The following is a 17,836-nucleotide window of genomic DNA, read 5'->3' as shown; positions in this document are numbered from 1 at the left end:
ATTAAAAACATATCCTACAACCCAGAATGTTCGATTTTGGTTTCCCATCCAAAGGAAAACACTAAATATTAAAATGGCTTTGCACACCAAGATGTTCATCACAGCATTGTTTATGATAGCAAACAGAAGCAAACAACCTTGAATGTTCAACAGTAGGAGGGTAGTTAGGTAAACAATGGTATATTCACTTGATGGACCATTGTGCAAACATTTAAAAATGTTTATAATTAGGCTGAGAAAACTGGTAAAAAAAAAACTGGATAGAAATACACACACATACACACACACACACACACACACTAATATCACAACACCGAACAAAACCCTATGCAGAGAAAAATATATTAAAAGTTTTAAAACACATTGGCTCCGTTTGGCAAAGTAACTAAAGAAAATAGGGATGTTTTTCTTCAATCTAAAACTTCAATCTTTTCTTCTTTCTAAATTGCCCATACTTTTTTTTTTTTTTTAGAGAATGAGTACTACTTTAAGAGAAAAAAGAAAAAAAAAAACAAATCTCCCTCTGAGCAATTGAAACATTCCCAAACGACAAGGAGTCCATCCCCACACACACATACACATACTTCCCCCAGTCTAAGGCAGCAGTCATGTGGGAAGGTCAAGGGAATGAGGCCTAGGGTCTTAGTGGAGTCTCTGAACAAGGGGTGGGGGTTCCTCTGACCAGCTGCTGTCAAGGGCATTTTCCCTCCCCCAAGTTCCAGTCCAGCCTGAACTAATTCACCAAAACCTCCAGCACTGGGGGAAAAAATTGCCACCATGGTGATTTGGAACTTGATATTTTAGTCCAACTTTTTCCCAGTCCTTTCTGTGTCAAAGGAGGCCCATCAAAGCCTCTTAGACAACTAGCACCCAGGCCAGCTTAGCTCCCACATCAATGCTACACTTACAGCAAAACCCCAAGTCATCAGTCGTCACCATGAAAATGTGAGAGGAGGAGCCTTGGCAGGGATAGCCTGTCACACAACCTCACCTACCCTCATGTCCTGAGAGCCCCCTCCTGAGGGATATCCAGGGATTTTTCTGGCATCAGAACCTTGAGGCTCCATTTCAATGATAATCAGCAAAGAGAAAAATCAGGGTGCAAATACAGCAAAGGCTGACAGCTATCCTTTCAATGTCTTTAAAGTCCTCTGCCTCCCCTCTCTAAGGAAAGGCCAGTAGTGGCCAGAATGCTAGCTTCTGAGTAATTGAGGGTAAACAATAATCTAGTTGGAACCAAAATACACAGACTTGGGCTGTATTTTCAGGCCAGAAATCGGATCTCATTCTGGTATTAATAAAGAGGAGCCCCAACAACCACCCATCTCTAACCTTCTGAATTCTCAACAGAATGGGAGCTGCCACTCAGACACACAAGGGGGTAAGGAAGAATCCCAATCCCAAGGCAACAGCTTAACAGCACACCAGGGCACACCTAGAAAATAATACACAGGGTATAGTGGAAGCTGATCTCAGCCAAAGGGGACCAATAGGGGACCTCAGTTGCCCCCAGGGATGAGGGGATCACTATCCCAGCACATCAGTAGGGAAGCCCGGGATTAGGGCACTGGGCTAGGTTAGAATTCTTGGAATTAATGTCCTGAACAAATTACCTCCTGGCCTCAAACCTGGAGCTATCCAACCTCAGCTGACAAGCTATGGGTCAGATCATATGTCTGTACCAGAAAGCTGGGAGCCTGTGGTCTTGACTCAGCAGTGATACAACTTCCTCAACCAGGGTGCTTTTCAGGGGGGTTTCCATAGACACACTGGGATGGCAGCAGACATATCTCTGAGACTGGCTATAAGGAATTGGGTAATTGGTTTCATCAGATTTCTACACTTAGAATCCCATTTTGAAACTACAAATGGTCACAGATCTGAGTCATTGCTAAGAGCTACAAATTTAAAAGCTACCATTTGCTAAGCATATAGATGACAGACTCTGCTAAGCACTTGACTTCTAGTTTCATTAAATCCACACGATCTCATGTGACAAATACTGTTATTATCCCCATTTATAAGAAGAAACAGACTCAAAGATTAACTAACTTGCTTGAGGTCAAACACTTTTTTAACTGGAGATTGTGAAGAGCTAGTATTTGAGCCCACTTTGACATGAAAGTCCCAATGCTTAACCAGGACACTAGTATGTCACCTCAACCCCTGCCCCACCAAAAAAACTACCACTTGGCTTTTTCTGAAAGTAAATTAATCATAGTGAAGCTAACAATCTGGGAAAAGAAAAGGGTGAAAAAGGAGCAGCTTGTCTCTCACATAATCAAGAAAAGCACCTAATTTACTACATTGAGAACCTACTGAGTGCCAATGCCTTACACACAGCTCACCTAATTCTCAGTCCCATCAGGATAAGTCTTATTAGGCCCAATTTACAGATGAGCAAATCTATAAAATTTATAGATTTGGCTCAGAGAAATTAAGACAATTGCTAAGACAGAACCCTTGCTTTTTCGACTATACTCTGCTTCTCCTGACTGTTCAAGAAATATACCTGAGCCTATTCCAGGGTCAAGCATCCATGACCAAGTACTGTTTCTGAAGGGCATGTTTCAGGATCAGAGGAAAAGGGATCTTTAAGAGCCCCCAGAGAAGAGCTCAAAAGCCCAAGATAGCATGATTTTCCTGTGTTGGAGAAGTGAGGTAAAATCCCCTTCTCTCCTAAGACAGCTAACTAGCCCTGGCCTGCCCTGTTCCAACCCCCAATCAGCAGCAGCTCAGACACAGAAATAAAACCAAAACAAAAGCCACAAGGAAACAAATCAAAACTTTACACAGAAAGGAAGGTTTGCAAGTGGGTGGTCCAGTCCCCTGTTTAACCTGGACTCTCTGGGTGCTCTGGCTAGTAATCAGGACACCACGTGCATTTTGTGAATATTAAGTTATCAACGTGACAGCTAAACAAATTTATCAACCAAGCTCCAATGAGGACATGATCAACTCTGGTTCTGAGCTCTCACAGCAAAGAGCCTGGCAGCCCTACTTCAGACTACCCCTTTTCCTCCAATTTCTGAAGTTACCTTGAGCCAGTTCACTGGGGATTTTCATACCCCCCACTGGAGTGCAGATTCCCTCCCACTCTTTTTCCCAACAGTTGAGTTGTTGTTCTCAAGGGCAAGGAGTCCCAGAGTCCCAGGCTCTCCTCCTCAGCCTGAGATGGCCACAGCACATTAGTAGTCACTGACTCACTCTATCCCTCTAATGAAGGCTAAGGGAAATGCAGAGGGACACAGGATGTGCGGCCCAGATCCCTTCGTCCCTTTCCAGGGCTGGTGGGCAGAGAGATGCCAGGAACACTGCTTCCCCTTGGAACCTTGGGGATCCTCTTTGACCTGTCTGTGGTGCCAGTGGACAGATGTCAAGCTCTCCACCATGAGAGAGATCAGGATCTCTACACAGCTCCACTGATGCCAACAGATCTAATCTCCCTATTCCAAGGCAGATGAAATCCAATAAGGCTGCTAAGTCCACAACTTATCCCTCCTCATGGGCAAAAGCCAAGTCAGCCCTTCAAGCCACACCAACAATAACAGCAGCATTAACACTGCCTCTTGGAGAGTTCTTTGAGGAACTAGGAACTATTTCCTCAAGTCTTTTACCCCTATTAGCAAATATTCTATCACCTAGTTCACTTTCTTTTTCCAAAATTTCATATTTAGCTCCAACATATTCTTTGGCTTCATCCCAGTGATACCAACTCAGATCCTCTCTATCCATAGAGCCACCAACATCATTACAGTTCCCACACCAAAGAATCCCAAAGTCAGTTCTAAAAATGTATCCGTATAGATCATTTGGGAATCTACGGAAAGACTGAAAAGAAGCGCAGGCAAAGAACAGAAACCAAGCACCAGGGCTTAATACAAAAAGGGGGGCGGGATGGTTTGTGTATTGTTTCAATTGGAAAAATACACTAGTGAAATGGCTTATCCACATGTTCAACTCTTTTAGATAAATCCACTATAACTTTGCAAGATGCCTGCAGGCCGTTCTGAAAATAAGTAGAATGGCATCATTCTTTATTCCAACCCCTTCAAGAGCTGCCAGCCCCCTTCCCAATCCCCCCTCTTTCCCCCAAACATCTGGTCTTGGCTGGGAGTAGGACCCACTCCCTGGAAAGCCTCCATGTTAACACGAGAGACGGTCTCCCCAGTCAGAGAGCCCTGACTTAGGCTGAGGAGTGGGCCGGCTCCAAGCTTCTGAATTCCCCTGCACCAACCCAAGGCTTAGGAATGAGAATTTCTAGGGACCCGGGGAGGCTGTCGGGGAAGTGGGGAGAAGTGAGAAGGGCAGCAGAAGGGGGGCGGGGAGGAAGAAGTCTGGATCTTGAGGCGGTCCCGGGCTGGGGACCTCTCCTCCTAAGTGTCCAGAGGTTGAGGCGTCGGTTGGGAGGTCCCAGACGGGGCTGTCGGGGCCGGCTGGCGGCTGCTCAAAGGTTCCCGGAAAGGTACTGGAGGCCGGGGTCTGTCGGAAGCCCTGACTGAAGGGGTGGGCCGGGCGGGCGAACCGTGGCCAAGTCCCACCCGGGGCGCTGGGACCTGGGGGGCTTTAGGAAGGGGAAAGGACTGGGCTCCGCTCTCACCAGCACCAGGGCGAACCTCTCTTCCAGCTCACAGGGCTCAGGCATCGGCATCTTGCCGGGCGGCGGCAGCAGCGAGACAGAGGGCGGCTCGCCCGGGCCCCCCTCGGCGCTCTCCAGGTTGCCCATCGCGGCGGGGCCCCCTCGGGGGCCTCAGCCCCCCACCTCCACGCCCGGGGGCCCTGGGCTCGGCTTGTTTGGACTCGGCTCCTCCCTCAGCGCCCGCTTCCCAAGTCCAGACTCCTCAGCCCGGTTGCGGGCTCCGGGGGCTCCTCGGGGGTCCGGCAGGCGACGGCGCGCGGCGACGGCGGAGACGGCGCAGCGGGCAGTGGCACAGAAGCGACCCGCAAAGCGCCCACGGTTTGCACTCACACCCGTGCCTTGCTGTTCTCGGCGCGCCGCCCTGGCGCTGCCCCTCCCCGCCACCAACCCCCCCGCGCTTTTTCCCTTCCCCCTCTTCGTTTCCTCCCACCCACTCCCGGCTGGGACTCCTGCTTCCCCCACGAGCGCCGACTGCAGCCTGCTCGGCGCGCTCCCCATTCATGTAGGCCCCGCCTCCCGCCCACAGGCCTCCCGGGCAGCCGTCCCGCCCCCGCCTGCGTGCGATTGACGGCCACAGCTGCCGATCACAGTGCCTCCCGCCCCCAGCGGCCTCACGCCTGGCACCTAGCGCGCCCTGGCGGCTCGGGTATGCATCTGATCACGGCGATTGAGGAGGTGTCAGCTTGGACTGCGGAAAAATGGATCCAGCCCTTTTTTTCCATAAGTAGCTCACAATGTATACAAATAAGTAAAACGTAGGACAAAGTGTGAAAAGATAACTACAAAAGAAGTAGAAATAACTAGGATACTAAGAAAAGGGAGAGAGACTACATCTATCAAGAGTTACCAAAAGGGAGATCATATTTGAACCTGATATTGAGGGAAGAGGAAGACTTTAACTGAGCGAGCAGGTGAAAAAGCATTTAAGAGAAGAGAACCTTACCAAAGTTCAGAGGTTGATCTATCTGGGTGTGAAAAGGAGGGCAGCAGAAGAAGCTAGGTCTGCTAGTGGGTAATCATTGATGATGTGATAGACATTTATTGTTTCTGCCTCTATCCCTCTTCTTCAAGTGGTAGAAAACCACTGCTCCCCTTTTCTCAGTCCATGTAGAGCTGAACTTTACCCCCATTCTTGGGAGCCCTATGACCCAGGCCTAACTAATCACAGGATCTCGGCCTCTAACTTCAGAAATTGTTTTAGGGACCAACACTTAATGAAAGCCCAAGTAAGACTCATTTCTAAGGCTTTCACTGGAGCAATCAGGAAAGAGGCACCCTATTTCTTTTAGGACTTCTGAATTGCTAGGCTGTAAATCTGGAGGTTCTGGTAGCCATCATGCCATCGCACCTCAAGCCCGCTTGAGAATTAAGCCAATGCAGAGGAAAACAAAGCTAAGAGATAAAGATAGAGTTCTGGTAACATGCTGAGAATCTAAATCCAACCACGCCTGAAGTTATTACCCTAACTTTTCATTCATTTATTCAACATATGTCAAATACTGTTTTAGGCATTAAAGATACATCTATAAACAAAAAAGGCATATGTTTTGCTCTTTTGGAATTTACATTCTGGGTAAGAGAAGAGGCAGATAATAAATAAGTAAAATGAACAGTGATCAGTATTAATAAACATAAAACTGAAAGAGGATAGAGGTGGAGGTTGAAATTTTAAATAGGACAATCAGAGAAGGCCTCACTAATAAGACATTTGGATAAAAAATCAGAAGAAAGTGAGGGAATAAGCCTTGTGGCTACTGGGGGAATAATGATCCAGACAAAAAATAACAAGTGCGTACTATGCCTACTGTGTTAGAGGAACAGCAAGGAGGCCAGTGTGGGTGGAGTGTAATGAGCAAGGGAAAGAGTAGTAACAAACAGATGAGATCAGAAAGGTAACTAGAAGCCATATTGTGCAGGGCATTGTAGGGTGTTGTGACAACTTTGGTTTTTACCTGAAGTTAGGGTAGCCATTGGAGATTTTGAGCAGAAGAGTGACACGATCTAACTTATGTTTTAAAGGATCATTCTGGCTCTTGCATTAAAAATAAACGATAGAGGCATGAGCAAGGAGACCAGTGAGGAGGCTATTAAAATATACAAGTGAGAGATGATGATGCTTTGGAGCAGGATAGTAGCTGTACAGGCAGAGAAACATGGTCAGATTCTTTTGTTATTATTTTTTTAACTTCTAAATACTTCACTGTATTTCTTAAAACCAAAGACATTCTACACAACCTCAATACAAATGTGTCAAAATCAAGAAATTAACATTGATGAAATACTGTAATACAACCTACAGACTTTATTCAGATTTCACTTCTATAGATTTATCCTCTGTAATAAGAATTTTTTAGGTCCAGGATCCAATCCAGGATCACATGTTGTTGCATTTTAGTTGTCATGCCTCTTCAGCCTTCCTTCATCTGGATCAGTCTTAATCTGTCTTTCTTTGTCCTTCTCAATTTCGATATTTTAAAGAGATGGGGCCAAATATTTTGTAGAATGTCCCTCGATCTGAGTACGTCTGATACTTTATTAAATTTAAGTTATGTATAGGTGGCAGGAATATCCCAGAAGTGATGTTATGTTCTTCTCATTGATCCTATCAGCTGGCAGGTGATGGTGACCTGTTCTCATATTGGTGATGTTAACTTTGATCACCAAATCCTAGACATCTCCATCAATTTTCTATACTTAATTATTATCTTCCCCTCTGTAATTAGTAACTAACCTGCGGGGAGAGTATCTGAAGCTATGTGAATATCCTGTTCCTTCTAGTCCATTGATGATTCATGCCGGAATCAAATTATCATACTGAATGCCAAATAGTGATTTTAAAACTCTATCATTCCTTCTGCATTTATTAGTTAACATTTTACTATAAAGGTCTTCTCTTCTTCCTTATTTATTTACTTCTGTCAATATGGATCCATGGATTCTGATTTATTTAATAGATTATAATCCATCACTATCATTGAAAAGGAATTTTCCACTCAAATGGCTAACCTTGTAATCAGCATTTTGTTCTGCTTCTGTAGACATGCTTGCTGCATAGGCCGAAGGGCAGAGTGATCTCGGAATCAACTAAAAACTCACTCTCCCCTTTGATTGTTCTGTCTAGATAACAGATGTATTGCCTTTGCTTGTTAAGAACAGATGTATTGCCTTTGCTTGTTAAGCCCTATGAAAGTAAGGTTACCCCTGAGGTTGGGGCCCAGATCTTCAGCAGAGCGCTAGCTCTTATGGGACCACCGATGTAATAAACCTCAGTTCTCCAACTCTCCAATTGGGTCTTGGTTTCTCGCTAATCTTGTTTCTGCAATATCATTACTTATTTTGATACTCAGATTGTCCTAGATTTGGCCAGTGAGAGCTCCCTTAAGCTGCCTTCTGTGCCTGTCATTCTTTGAGCATGCTCTTACTTATGGCCCAAGATGGTACAGGCTTACTTTCCCAGCCCCGGCCGTGGACTCAGCCATTTTGCTTAAGACCCCACTTTTTAGTGGGGAGTGATATTAGAACCCAAGATCTGGAAACTATGTATGCTTATTGCCACTGAGGTATCATTGCTCATGCCCTTTTCAGTGGACAGACTGGGGAAACAGCCATTATATATCATTCTTGCCTTTCACTATTTTTATTTGTGTAGGAGCATTGCCTTTGTAGACTGCGTGGGCTGGGTGTCTTTGGGAGGCCAGGTGGAGCTGGAGTGTGCATGGGCTGCAGGGCTTCCTAGGGACAAGCTTTACTGGAAACTCAAGCTGTAGCTGGAGTGTGCACAAGCTGAGGGAAGTCCTGGGGGCAAGCTGTATCAGGACTGTCTTGTCAGCCAGGATGGAATTGTAGCTGAAATGGGCTCAGGCCTTGGGTAATCCTAGGGTCAAGCTGCACAGGAGCCTAGAGCTGAAGCTGGAGTGGGCAGGGGCAGAGGGAAGTCCTGGGAGCAAGCTGTGCCCAGAACAACTTGGCGGACCAATTAAAGTTGTAGCTTGAGTGGGCTCAGGCTTCAGGTAGTCCCTGGGGCCTGGAACTAACGCTGGAGCAGCTTTGAGCTGTTTAGATTCCCATGGGTAAGCAGCATGGGCCGTTCTGTGATCCCTCTCAGCTACGGGATGGTGTGTTGCATTGGGGTGCCCACAGTGCCATGTCTCCAGCTCTGCTACCTGTTTCTGGTCTCTCTCAGTTGTTGTGCAGAAGCTGTTCAGTCAGCCCTCAGTTTTTCATAGGGAATCGCTCCGTAGGTGTAAATTCGGGGTATTTATGGGAGGAAGGGAATTCCAATTCTATGGCGCCGTCTTGGACTAGAAGTCCCAAAATGGTCAGATCCCTGATGGATTTGAAAGTATGTCACTAGAATTGCCTGACAGTTTGAATATGGAGGGCAAATGAAGAAAAACTCCAAAGGATTTGACCTGAGTAACTGGGAGCATAGAGGTTTCATTAACTGAAATGGAGAAAGACTGTGGGAAAAGTAGATTTGTTGCAGGAGAGATGGAAAGGGAAGACCAGGAACAGGGATTTGGCCATGCTAAGTTTGATTTGCTGATTAGACATCCAAGTAGATGTAGCCACTGCCTTCAAAGTCTTCGTATTTTATACAGGTAATAGGATACATGTGAGACTGGGGATTCAAGCTGGCAATATCAATTTGAAAATCATCAGCATATCAATGTTTTTTAAAGCTGGTAAATTCTACTTTTTGTAAGTCAGCCTGAGTTGGGTTTCTATGGTCTTTCCAGACAATTGAAACTCTCTCCCAAAACTCTCAGCCTCTTCCAATCAGTGGGACAAATCAACCAACTCACATCCTTTCCTAAACCCTCACCCCAAATACACACTTTCCTAACTGTTATAGCAGACTTTTCTAGGGCAGAGAAGTTATATAACACTAGTGAAGACTTCTATGACAAATAAAAAATAAGAACCCATGAGGGGAAACAATTGCTCTGTCATTTATTATGGATGCTCAAAGAACATCTAGCAGAAAGAAGAGATTCGATAAGACCGTAAACAACAGTGTATCCAACTCGTGTGGGCTCTTGGTCCCAAATCTTTTATTTTTTGTTTTGTTTGAACCACCAGATTTACATAGTCTATGGTCTTTTGGAGTCTGATAGATTGCTGCTTTAATTCTTAACTCTCCACTCACTTGCCTTCAAAGTCTTCGTATTTTATACAGGATAAAACCCAAACTTAATGTGGTATTCAACGGTCTGTATCATCTCCAAACCCCAGTGCCTCTTTAATCCTCCTTTTCCTATCATACCTGGCTCTAATATTTCATGAACACTTTGCTTCAACTGGAAAGATCCATCTCCAAACATTAGTTGTGCATTCTTATGTCTTCAGATTTGGTCCTTGAAGTAGACAGAATAATGGCTCTGCAAAATGCCCTTGTCTTAATCCCCAGGACCTGTGCATATTGTTATTTTACAGAGCAGAAAGGACTTGCAGATGTGATTAAGTTGACAATCTTGAGAAGGGAAGATTATCCTGGATCATCCGGGTGAGCTCAATGTAATCCCGAGGGTCCCCTTAGGGAGGCAGAAGAGCCAGAATAAGATAAGATGTGACAACAGAAGCAGAGGGCAGAATGAGGCAGGGCCACAAGCCAAGGTATGCAGCATCCTCTAGAAACTGGAAAAGGCAAGAAAACAGATTCTCCCCTAGAGTCTCTAGAGGGGACAACAGCCCTGCTTACACTTTAATTTTAGCCCTGTAAGACCCATTTTCAGGCTACTAACCTCTAGAACTATAAGTTAATAAATGTGTTGTTTTAAGCCACCAAGTTTGTGGTAATTTCTCGGTATAGGAAACAAATACACTTCTACTGTGTCCTTGATCTGGATTTCTGCTTTCTTCTTTATGGTCTATTTAAATCCTACCCAGGCTCAGCATAATCTTTAGTTGTTAACAAAATGCAACAAACACATAATGGATGCCTATCGTGTGCAAAGCATTTGGCTAGATACCAGTAGGTAAAGAATACAAGATACAAAGATGAATAAGGACCCCTTGACTTCAAAAGAGCTTATAGTCTAGATCAGAAAAGGCAAGGTGGAGAGGAGGAAGAGGAAGAGTGTGGACTGAGTTTGAAGACAGCAGATGCGATCACTGATGTTATATTGACGGGTACCAGCTTTTAAAACCCATCCTGGAATTCTCTCAGATTTAAATGATCATGACTATTATTTTCTCTTGTTATTTAGAACTTAATTTAACATTTACTGAGAGTCTACTACATGCAGGACATTGTGTTAGGTGCCATAGTGGATACCCAGATTCAAAACTCGCAGTTCTTCTACTGCCTTTTGTTGTTTATTTTTATTTTTTGGTATGTCTCATCTGGACTGTGGAATTTATGTTTGTTTTTTAAGAAATATGTATCCAGTACCTCCTCTGTGTCAAATACAAAGAAAGATTCAATGATGAATAGACCATCTTTCCTATGAGTGCTCACATCTTGTAGGAAAGACTCTTAAAATAATGTTTACAAAACATTATAAGTGTTATAATAAAGGAGTATACAAAATGCTGCCAAGAGAACTGAGGATGGCTGTAAGGGAAGGCTTTAAGTAGTAGATGACACTTGAGCCAGGGTTGAAAGATGAATAGATATGTCAGAGGAAAAAGTGAGACAGTGTGAGGGAATGAGGGGTGATAAGGAAGGGGAAAAGTATTTCAGGTAGGAGGAACAGTATAGGCAAAAATGGAGAACTGTGAAAGAGCATGGGATATTTGAGCAACAGCAAGAATTTCAATAAGGCTGAAGCATAGGGTATATAGTTGAAGGGCAAGAGACAAACCTAGAAAGGCAGGTTGAATCAAGTTCAAGAGGAGTGTCATGCTCAGCTGAGAAGTTTGCTCTTTATGCTGTAAACAGTTGTGTCATAGATAGTTTTAACTATGCTCTTTGGAAAGATTCCTTTAGCAGCATTTGAGAATATAGAAATGTCTGCAGAGATGATATGGAGAAGATAAAGGCCTGAACCAAATCAGGGCAGGGGGATGAAGAGAAGTAAAGTTTGGAGGAATGATTACATTAGTTTGCTAGTGCTGCCATAATAAAATATCACAGACTGGGTGTCTTAAACAACAGAAATTAATTTTCTTGCAGTCCTGGAGGCAAAAAGTCTAAGATCAAGATGCCATCAAGGCTGGTTTCTGGTGAGACCTTTCTTCCTGGCTTATAGATGGCCACCTTCTTGCCATGCCCTTCTATGGCATAGCCATATGTCTCTTCCTAGTGTCTCTTCTTCTTCTTCTTATAAGGACATCAGTCTTAACAGATTAGGGCTCTACTCTTATGAGCTCCTTAAACCTTAATTATCTCCTTAAATGCCCTATTACCAAATGCAGTCACATTGTGGGTTAAGATTTCAACATATGAATTTGGGAAGAACACAATTTAGACTACATCAGAGATATATCTGAGATAGAATCAATAAGACTTAGTTACCTATTAGATACCAGTGACTAATATTTTTAGAGTGCTTTATAGTTTATAATTTTTTCATATCATCTGATCCGACCTTTACAACACTGTAGGAGGGAGATATTATCATTATTCTCATTGCATAGATCAGTAAAGACTAAAAGAAGTTAAATAATACATCCAAGGGCAAATACTAGTAAGTGGTGACCCTGACTTTGGCCTCAGAATCTTATACCATTCTGATTTTTTTTGTAAGAAGTGAGGGAATAAAGAAGACTGAAAAGTTAAAGCCGGCTTAAAGATGCCTTACCCAGAATCTCTCTTAGGTCAACTGCTTCCACTTCCTTATTCAAAAGACTTTCTAACTCCCACCTCCACCTGCATCCTCCCCAGCCAGGAAGCTCCTATGTTATCCCTACCCTCTTCTCCTAAGGTCTTTAGAAACACATACCTCCTCTTTCCTGGGAAAGTGTGAGGGAGAATTATGAACATAGAATTTAAAACTTTTTCTTAATAATTTATCCTATTACAGATAGAATGTTCTTCCCCTTCTTCTTTGCTGACTAATTCCTACTCATCCGTTAAAACCAAGCTTACAGGTCTCCTCTTTCATGTCTTCTCCAAGTTTGATTGCGAACATGTCCATGAGCACATAGAGCCCCAACCTATCTCTGTCATCACACCATGAAATCATCAGACTGGGTAAAAACTCCTTCAGGGCAGGCAGATAGATCTATTCCCAGTATCTCACAATAGCACCCACTTCATGTCTGTTACATGCTCATTGAACTAATGAATGACTTCATGTATTGTCACATTCTTCTCACACCGTGGGAGTCCTTTAATTCTTTATTATTCCTCCCAGATACAGTCTGACTGCTCTTACCCTCAGGGCTCAACGCAGGAAACAAAACCCCTCCAAGTAGTTTAAAGATACAAGGACAAAGGTGCTAACAAAATCATTTGGAAAGTCTAGAAGGGCCTCCTCTGGCTGAAACTCCAGGAATGACCTCTGAATGTGGGAGAAGTGCTCTGCCAGGGAAGCTGTTACTTCTGCCACAGTCAGGGAGGGTGAACCTCCTGGAGGTCTCTCCTGATGACTAGGTTTAAGAACAAGTGGCAAATCTGGTCCAGGGATCTGGAAACTTATCAGGACACTGCTGTTGCTACACTCTGATGCAACCACTTCTCAATATTTGCAAAGCTAGAAACATCACTGGATCACTGCTGTAAAAACATATCACATCTTTATCACATTGCTTGCCAGGAGAAATAGCCAAAGTAGCAGTACGATGGCCTTTGTCTGCCTTCTGCCTTCTAAATCTTACCTGAGTACGTCTGACTGGCTACAAGATATCCTAAGAAATATAATCCTTAGCTTTTCCGCCTCCACAGTATGGGAAAGCATGCTAAAAGGAGATGGGAATACATGCTGAATGCTAATTAACCATATCTGCCACTCTGCTCCTCTGAAATTCACCCAATATCTTATCATCTGAGACTGGGCCTCTTCCTCCTCCCTCATCTCCCTTGCTTAGTGCCTCAGTAGCTGGTTTAGTCTTTGATTGGTCCTTTTAGTCTGCTCCTTCAAGCTATAGTTTGCCCTTTTCTGTGACCTGGGTAGGGCAAAAGTTCTTAGCTATGATTCCAAAAGCACACTCCTTAAAAGAACAAATTGATATATTGTACTTCATCGAAATGAAAAATCAATGCTCTTTGAAAGGTATTGTTAAGAGAACTGAAAACGAGCCACAAACTAGGAAAAAATATTGCAAATCATATATCTGACAAAGGACTTATATCTAGACATATAAATAACTCTCAAAAATCAATAAGAAAACAAGCAACCCAATTAAAAAATGGGCAAAAGATCTGAACAGATAGTTCACCAAAAAAGATATATGAATGATAAATAAACACATGAAAACATATTCAATGTTATTAGTCATTTAGGGAAATGCAAATTAAAACCACCTTGAGATACCATTACACACCTAAAATTTAAAAGTCTGATCTGGGTATTGGTGAGGATATGGAGAAACTGGATCTCTCAGATACTGCTGGTGGAAGTGTAAAGGTACAGCCACTTTGGAAAACAGTTTGGCAGTTTCTTACAATGTTAAACATACGCCTACTATATGAGTCATTCTACTCCTAGAAATCTACCCCAAAGAAAAGGAACATATGGGCACAAGGACTAGTACACAAATGTTCTTAGCACTTAATTTATAATAGCAAAATATTGGAAATGATCTCGAAGTTCATCACCAGGTGAATGGATAAACAAATTATGATAATCCATACAATGGGGTACTTCTCAGAAATAAAAAGGAATAAACCATGATACTACAACAATGGATGAATCTCAAATTTATGCTGAGTAAACAGGACAAACAACAACAAAAAAGAGTACATATTGTATTGTTCCACTTACATAAAATTCTAGAAAATTCAGACTAATCTATAGTGATGGAAAGCAGGTCCGAGCTCGCCTAGGGATATGGAAGGTGAAGGCAAAAGAGACTACAAAGAAGTATGAGGAAGTTTGAGAGGATAATGGGTATATTCATTATCTTGATTATGATGATGGTTTCATATCAAACTCGTGAAATTGTATACTTTAAATATGTACAGTTTATTATATGTCAATTATACCTAAGTAAAGTTATTCAAAAATTAAAGTAAAGCAGAGACATTTGGACTGGGGAATAAAGAAACCCTATATACCTTGTATATATTCGGTTATGTGATTGTTTATCACCTGTTCCTCCTCACTAGGTAAAAACTCCATGAAGCTGAGGCTGTGACTATTTGCCTAAATGCGTCTCTAATATTTATCTGGCACATATTAGGGACTTGACAAATACAGGTTGAAGAAAGGAAAGAGAGAGAGAAGAGTTGAGAATAACTCTAAGTTTTAACTCTGAGTAAAAAAAGAGACTGTATTGCTATTGATAGATATGGAGAAATCAGGAGGAAAAGCAGAGATGGAACAGTCTGAGAGGGTGAAGGAAAGCCAGGTAGTATTGTGCCAACAAAGCCAAAGCAAGTAGTAATTTCGAAGAAGAGAAGGATTGAAAAAGGCCATTGGATTTTTGAATTTAGCAATTAAAAGTCATTGGTACCTCAAAGAAAATGATTTCAGACAGAAGCCAGGCTGTTTTCCCTCCCCTAGTCTTCCTCATGCATAAGAACACAAATTTCCCTATATAGGAAGAGTATCCATTTACTTTGTTTCATCTTCACAAGTTGCCATTCTAGTCCCAACACCTTTCTGGGACGCCACTCTTGTTCTCCTACAATCCATTTGACACAAAGCAGCTAGAATGATTGTTTTAAAACGCTAATCCAGTCACATGCCTAGTTCTTCCATGGAATCTCCTTGTAATTTAGTGCCCCTTTTTACTCCATTGGTTAACACCCTAATGTGTTCAAGTTGTGAATCCTTCAAGCTTTGTCACATTATCAGCAGGAACCATGAATGAAAATTGAATAAGGGTATTACTTATATATTTCTGCCTAACAAATTACCCCAAAACTTTGAAGATTAAAACAACAATAGTAGCAGCAGTAGCAACAAAAACATTTATTATCTTATAGTTTCTGAGAGTCAGGAATCTGGGAAAAGCTTAGCTGTGTGCTTCTGGCTCAAGGTCTCTTATTAGGGTGCAATAAAGCTATTGGCTGGGGTTCCAGTCATCTGAAGGCTTGATTACTTTTAAGATGTCTCACTTACATGGCTGTTGGCAGGATGCCTCTGTTCTTTGCTAGTTGTTGGCAAAAGGCTTCAGTTCCTTAACACCTGGGCCTTTCCACAAGGCTGCTTGAGTGTCCTCCTGACATGGCAGCTAGCCACGAGTGATCTGAGAGAGAAAGCAGAGAAGAAGCTGCAGTGTTTTTTTTCTGAACTAGTCTCACTAGTCTTCATTACTTCTGTTTTATTCTACTTAATAGAAGCAAGTCATTAAGTCCAGCCCACACGTAAGGGGAGGAGAATTAGGCTCCAACTCTAGAAGGAAAGAGTCTCAAAGAATTTGTGGACCTATTTTAAAACCATCAAAGTAAGACAAGGGAAAAAAGGCATATCCAAGTTTTAAAGAAGAAAAGATTTGGCCATCAGTTGTGAGTAGTGATACATGGAATTAATGAAGTAAGCAAAAGTTATACAAGTGCCTTTTCGACCTGCTCTACATGTCAGAGGCAGGATCAAGGAGAGCAGATGATGTGTTTGGGGCTTGGAAATGGTGATAGAAGAGTGCAGACTTTAAAATGCTGGCAAACATTGAAGTAATTAATCTGAAATTCAGACTGAAGTTTCACAGTGATGTGGAAAGAACTAATCACTTCAAGAATGAAATATCAGTGATAGCTCTTTAGGGAAAGTAACTTAATCTAGTTGAGTTTTAGGTTTCTTGTCTGTAAAATGGGATTAATAATGTCTGCATTACCGTCTCTACTGAGTTGTTATGCAGACAAAGTGAAATAACAGATGGAAAATTACTTTAAAAAGAGTAAAACATTTTTCTAATACTTTTGTTGTTATTATTACTGCACTCCGAAAAGTTAAAAGGGACTGGGTTGGTATTAAAAATATATTGCAAGCTATATATATATTTTTTTCTTCTGCTAGTCTTCAGTAATAAAAACCCATAATACTGTAATTGGAAAAAGAAAGCTCAATTTTCTTCCTTCCTTTCCTTTAGATATCAATGAACATGCAAATGAGATCTGGGACTTGAAAAGGTTCCTCCTGAATCTTAGACAGAATGTTAAATACACACATTTATAGGCGATGGTGTGGATTTTAATATGTTTCGTTCCTGTTAGCTGCTTGTTCTCAAAACTACTGGGCAGAATAAGGTGAGTACATTTGAAATCAGAAGGAGAGAGTAGGGTTATAAAAGCAGGAAAGGACAGGTGTTAGATACAGAAGAAATAACCTCAGAGAAGCCATGTTTATTATCCCTACTTGTAGGGGGAACTTCAATGGCCTCCCTACAGTTAAGTTTAGAAAAGACCCCTAAGTCATTCCCAAGTTGTGCCCCGCCTCCTTTCTTCTACTGTCTTTGCTCTGGGCTAAGGAATTCAAATGGCTTTTTCTCTCCTCTCTAACTCTGCTACATCCTCCTCCCTAACTTCTGGAATTCAGAATTTGTTGCTGTCTTCCCACTTTCCTTCCTTCCCACCATCCTCTTACTTCCCTTAGCCCTTAAAGTCAAGTACAACTGCCATTTTCTTTCAAAGATGTTATTAAAAATACACATACAACTTTACAAAATTACATTAACAGTACATGCCAATTTTACAATGAGAGGCAGTACAGTTTAATAATCAAGAGCGTGGGCTTCAGAAGAACAAACCCAGAGCTCAAATTCAAGCTCTGTGACTTTGGGCAAACTATTTGAGCCTCAGTTTCCTCATCTTAAATGTAATAATTGTTCCTGCCTTCCAGATAGATTGCAAAAATCAAATCAGTTAATACATATAAAGCATCTTAAACATTGTCTAGCATATAAGAAGCAGTAACAATACATGTTAACTAGAATTATAGAAAGTAAAGTAAAAAGAAGAAAATTAAAGCAACCTAGAATCACAAGGGTCTTACTTCTGCTCATTAGTAAGACACAAAGGGTAACAAATTATAAATATAAAGAAGTTACAAAGCTTAAGTGATCTTCCTAAGGTCTTTTAGTTTTGTATTTTGGTCATTAGCTGCATCTATGCTCTTTGAAATCATTGAAGTCCAAAGAATTTTCCTTCAA

At 42.2% G+C, this 17,836-nt stretch overlaps 1 protein-coding gene across 5 annotated transcripts in view; it reads right to left on the bottom strand.

The window, feature by feature from the left end:
- Window positions 1-5,105, bottom strand: part of FMNL3 (formin like 3) — a 51,234-nt gene extending 46,129 nt beyond the window's left edge. For 3 of the 5 annotated variants that reach the window (XM_016151795.2, XM_016151797.2, XM_016151798.2), the window contains exon 1: window positions 4,601-5,105. In XM_016151795.2, coding sequence (XP_016007281.1) covers window positions 4,601-4,726 — 126 coding nt within the window. In that variant the 5' untranslated portion in view covers window positions 4,727-5,105. The remainder of the gene's footprint in view (window positions 1-4,600) is intronic. The other 2 variants (XM_016151799.2, XM_016151796.2) reach the window with 2 other exon arrangements.
- Between the last annotated feature and the right edge of the window lie 12,731 nt (window positions 5,106-17,836).

This window comes from Rousettus aegyptiacus, unplaced genomic scaffold, assembly GCF_014176215.1.
Source record: "Rousettus aegyptiacus isolate mRouAeg1 unplaced genomic scaffold, mRouAeg1.p scaffold_m13_p_2, whole genome shotgun sequence".
In the NCBI taxonomy this organism is placed as follows: Eukaryota; Metazoa; Chordata; class Mammalia; order Chiroptera; family Pteropodidae; genus Rousettus; species Rousettus aegyptiacus.
This window is presented reverse-complemented; position numbering and strand designations above follow the sequence as displayed.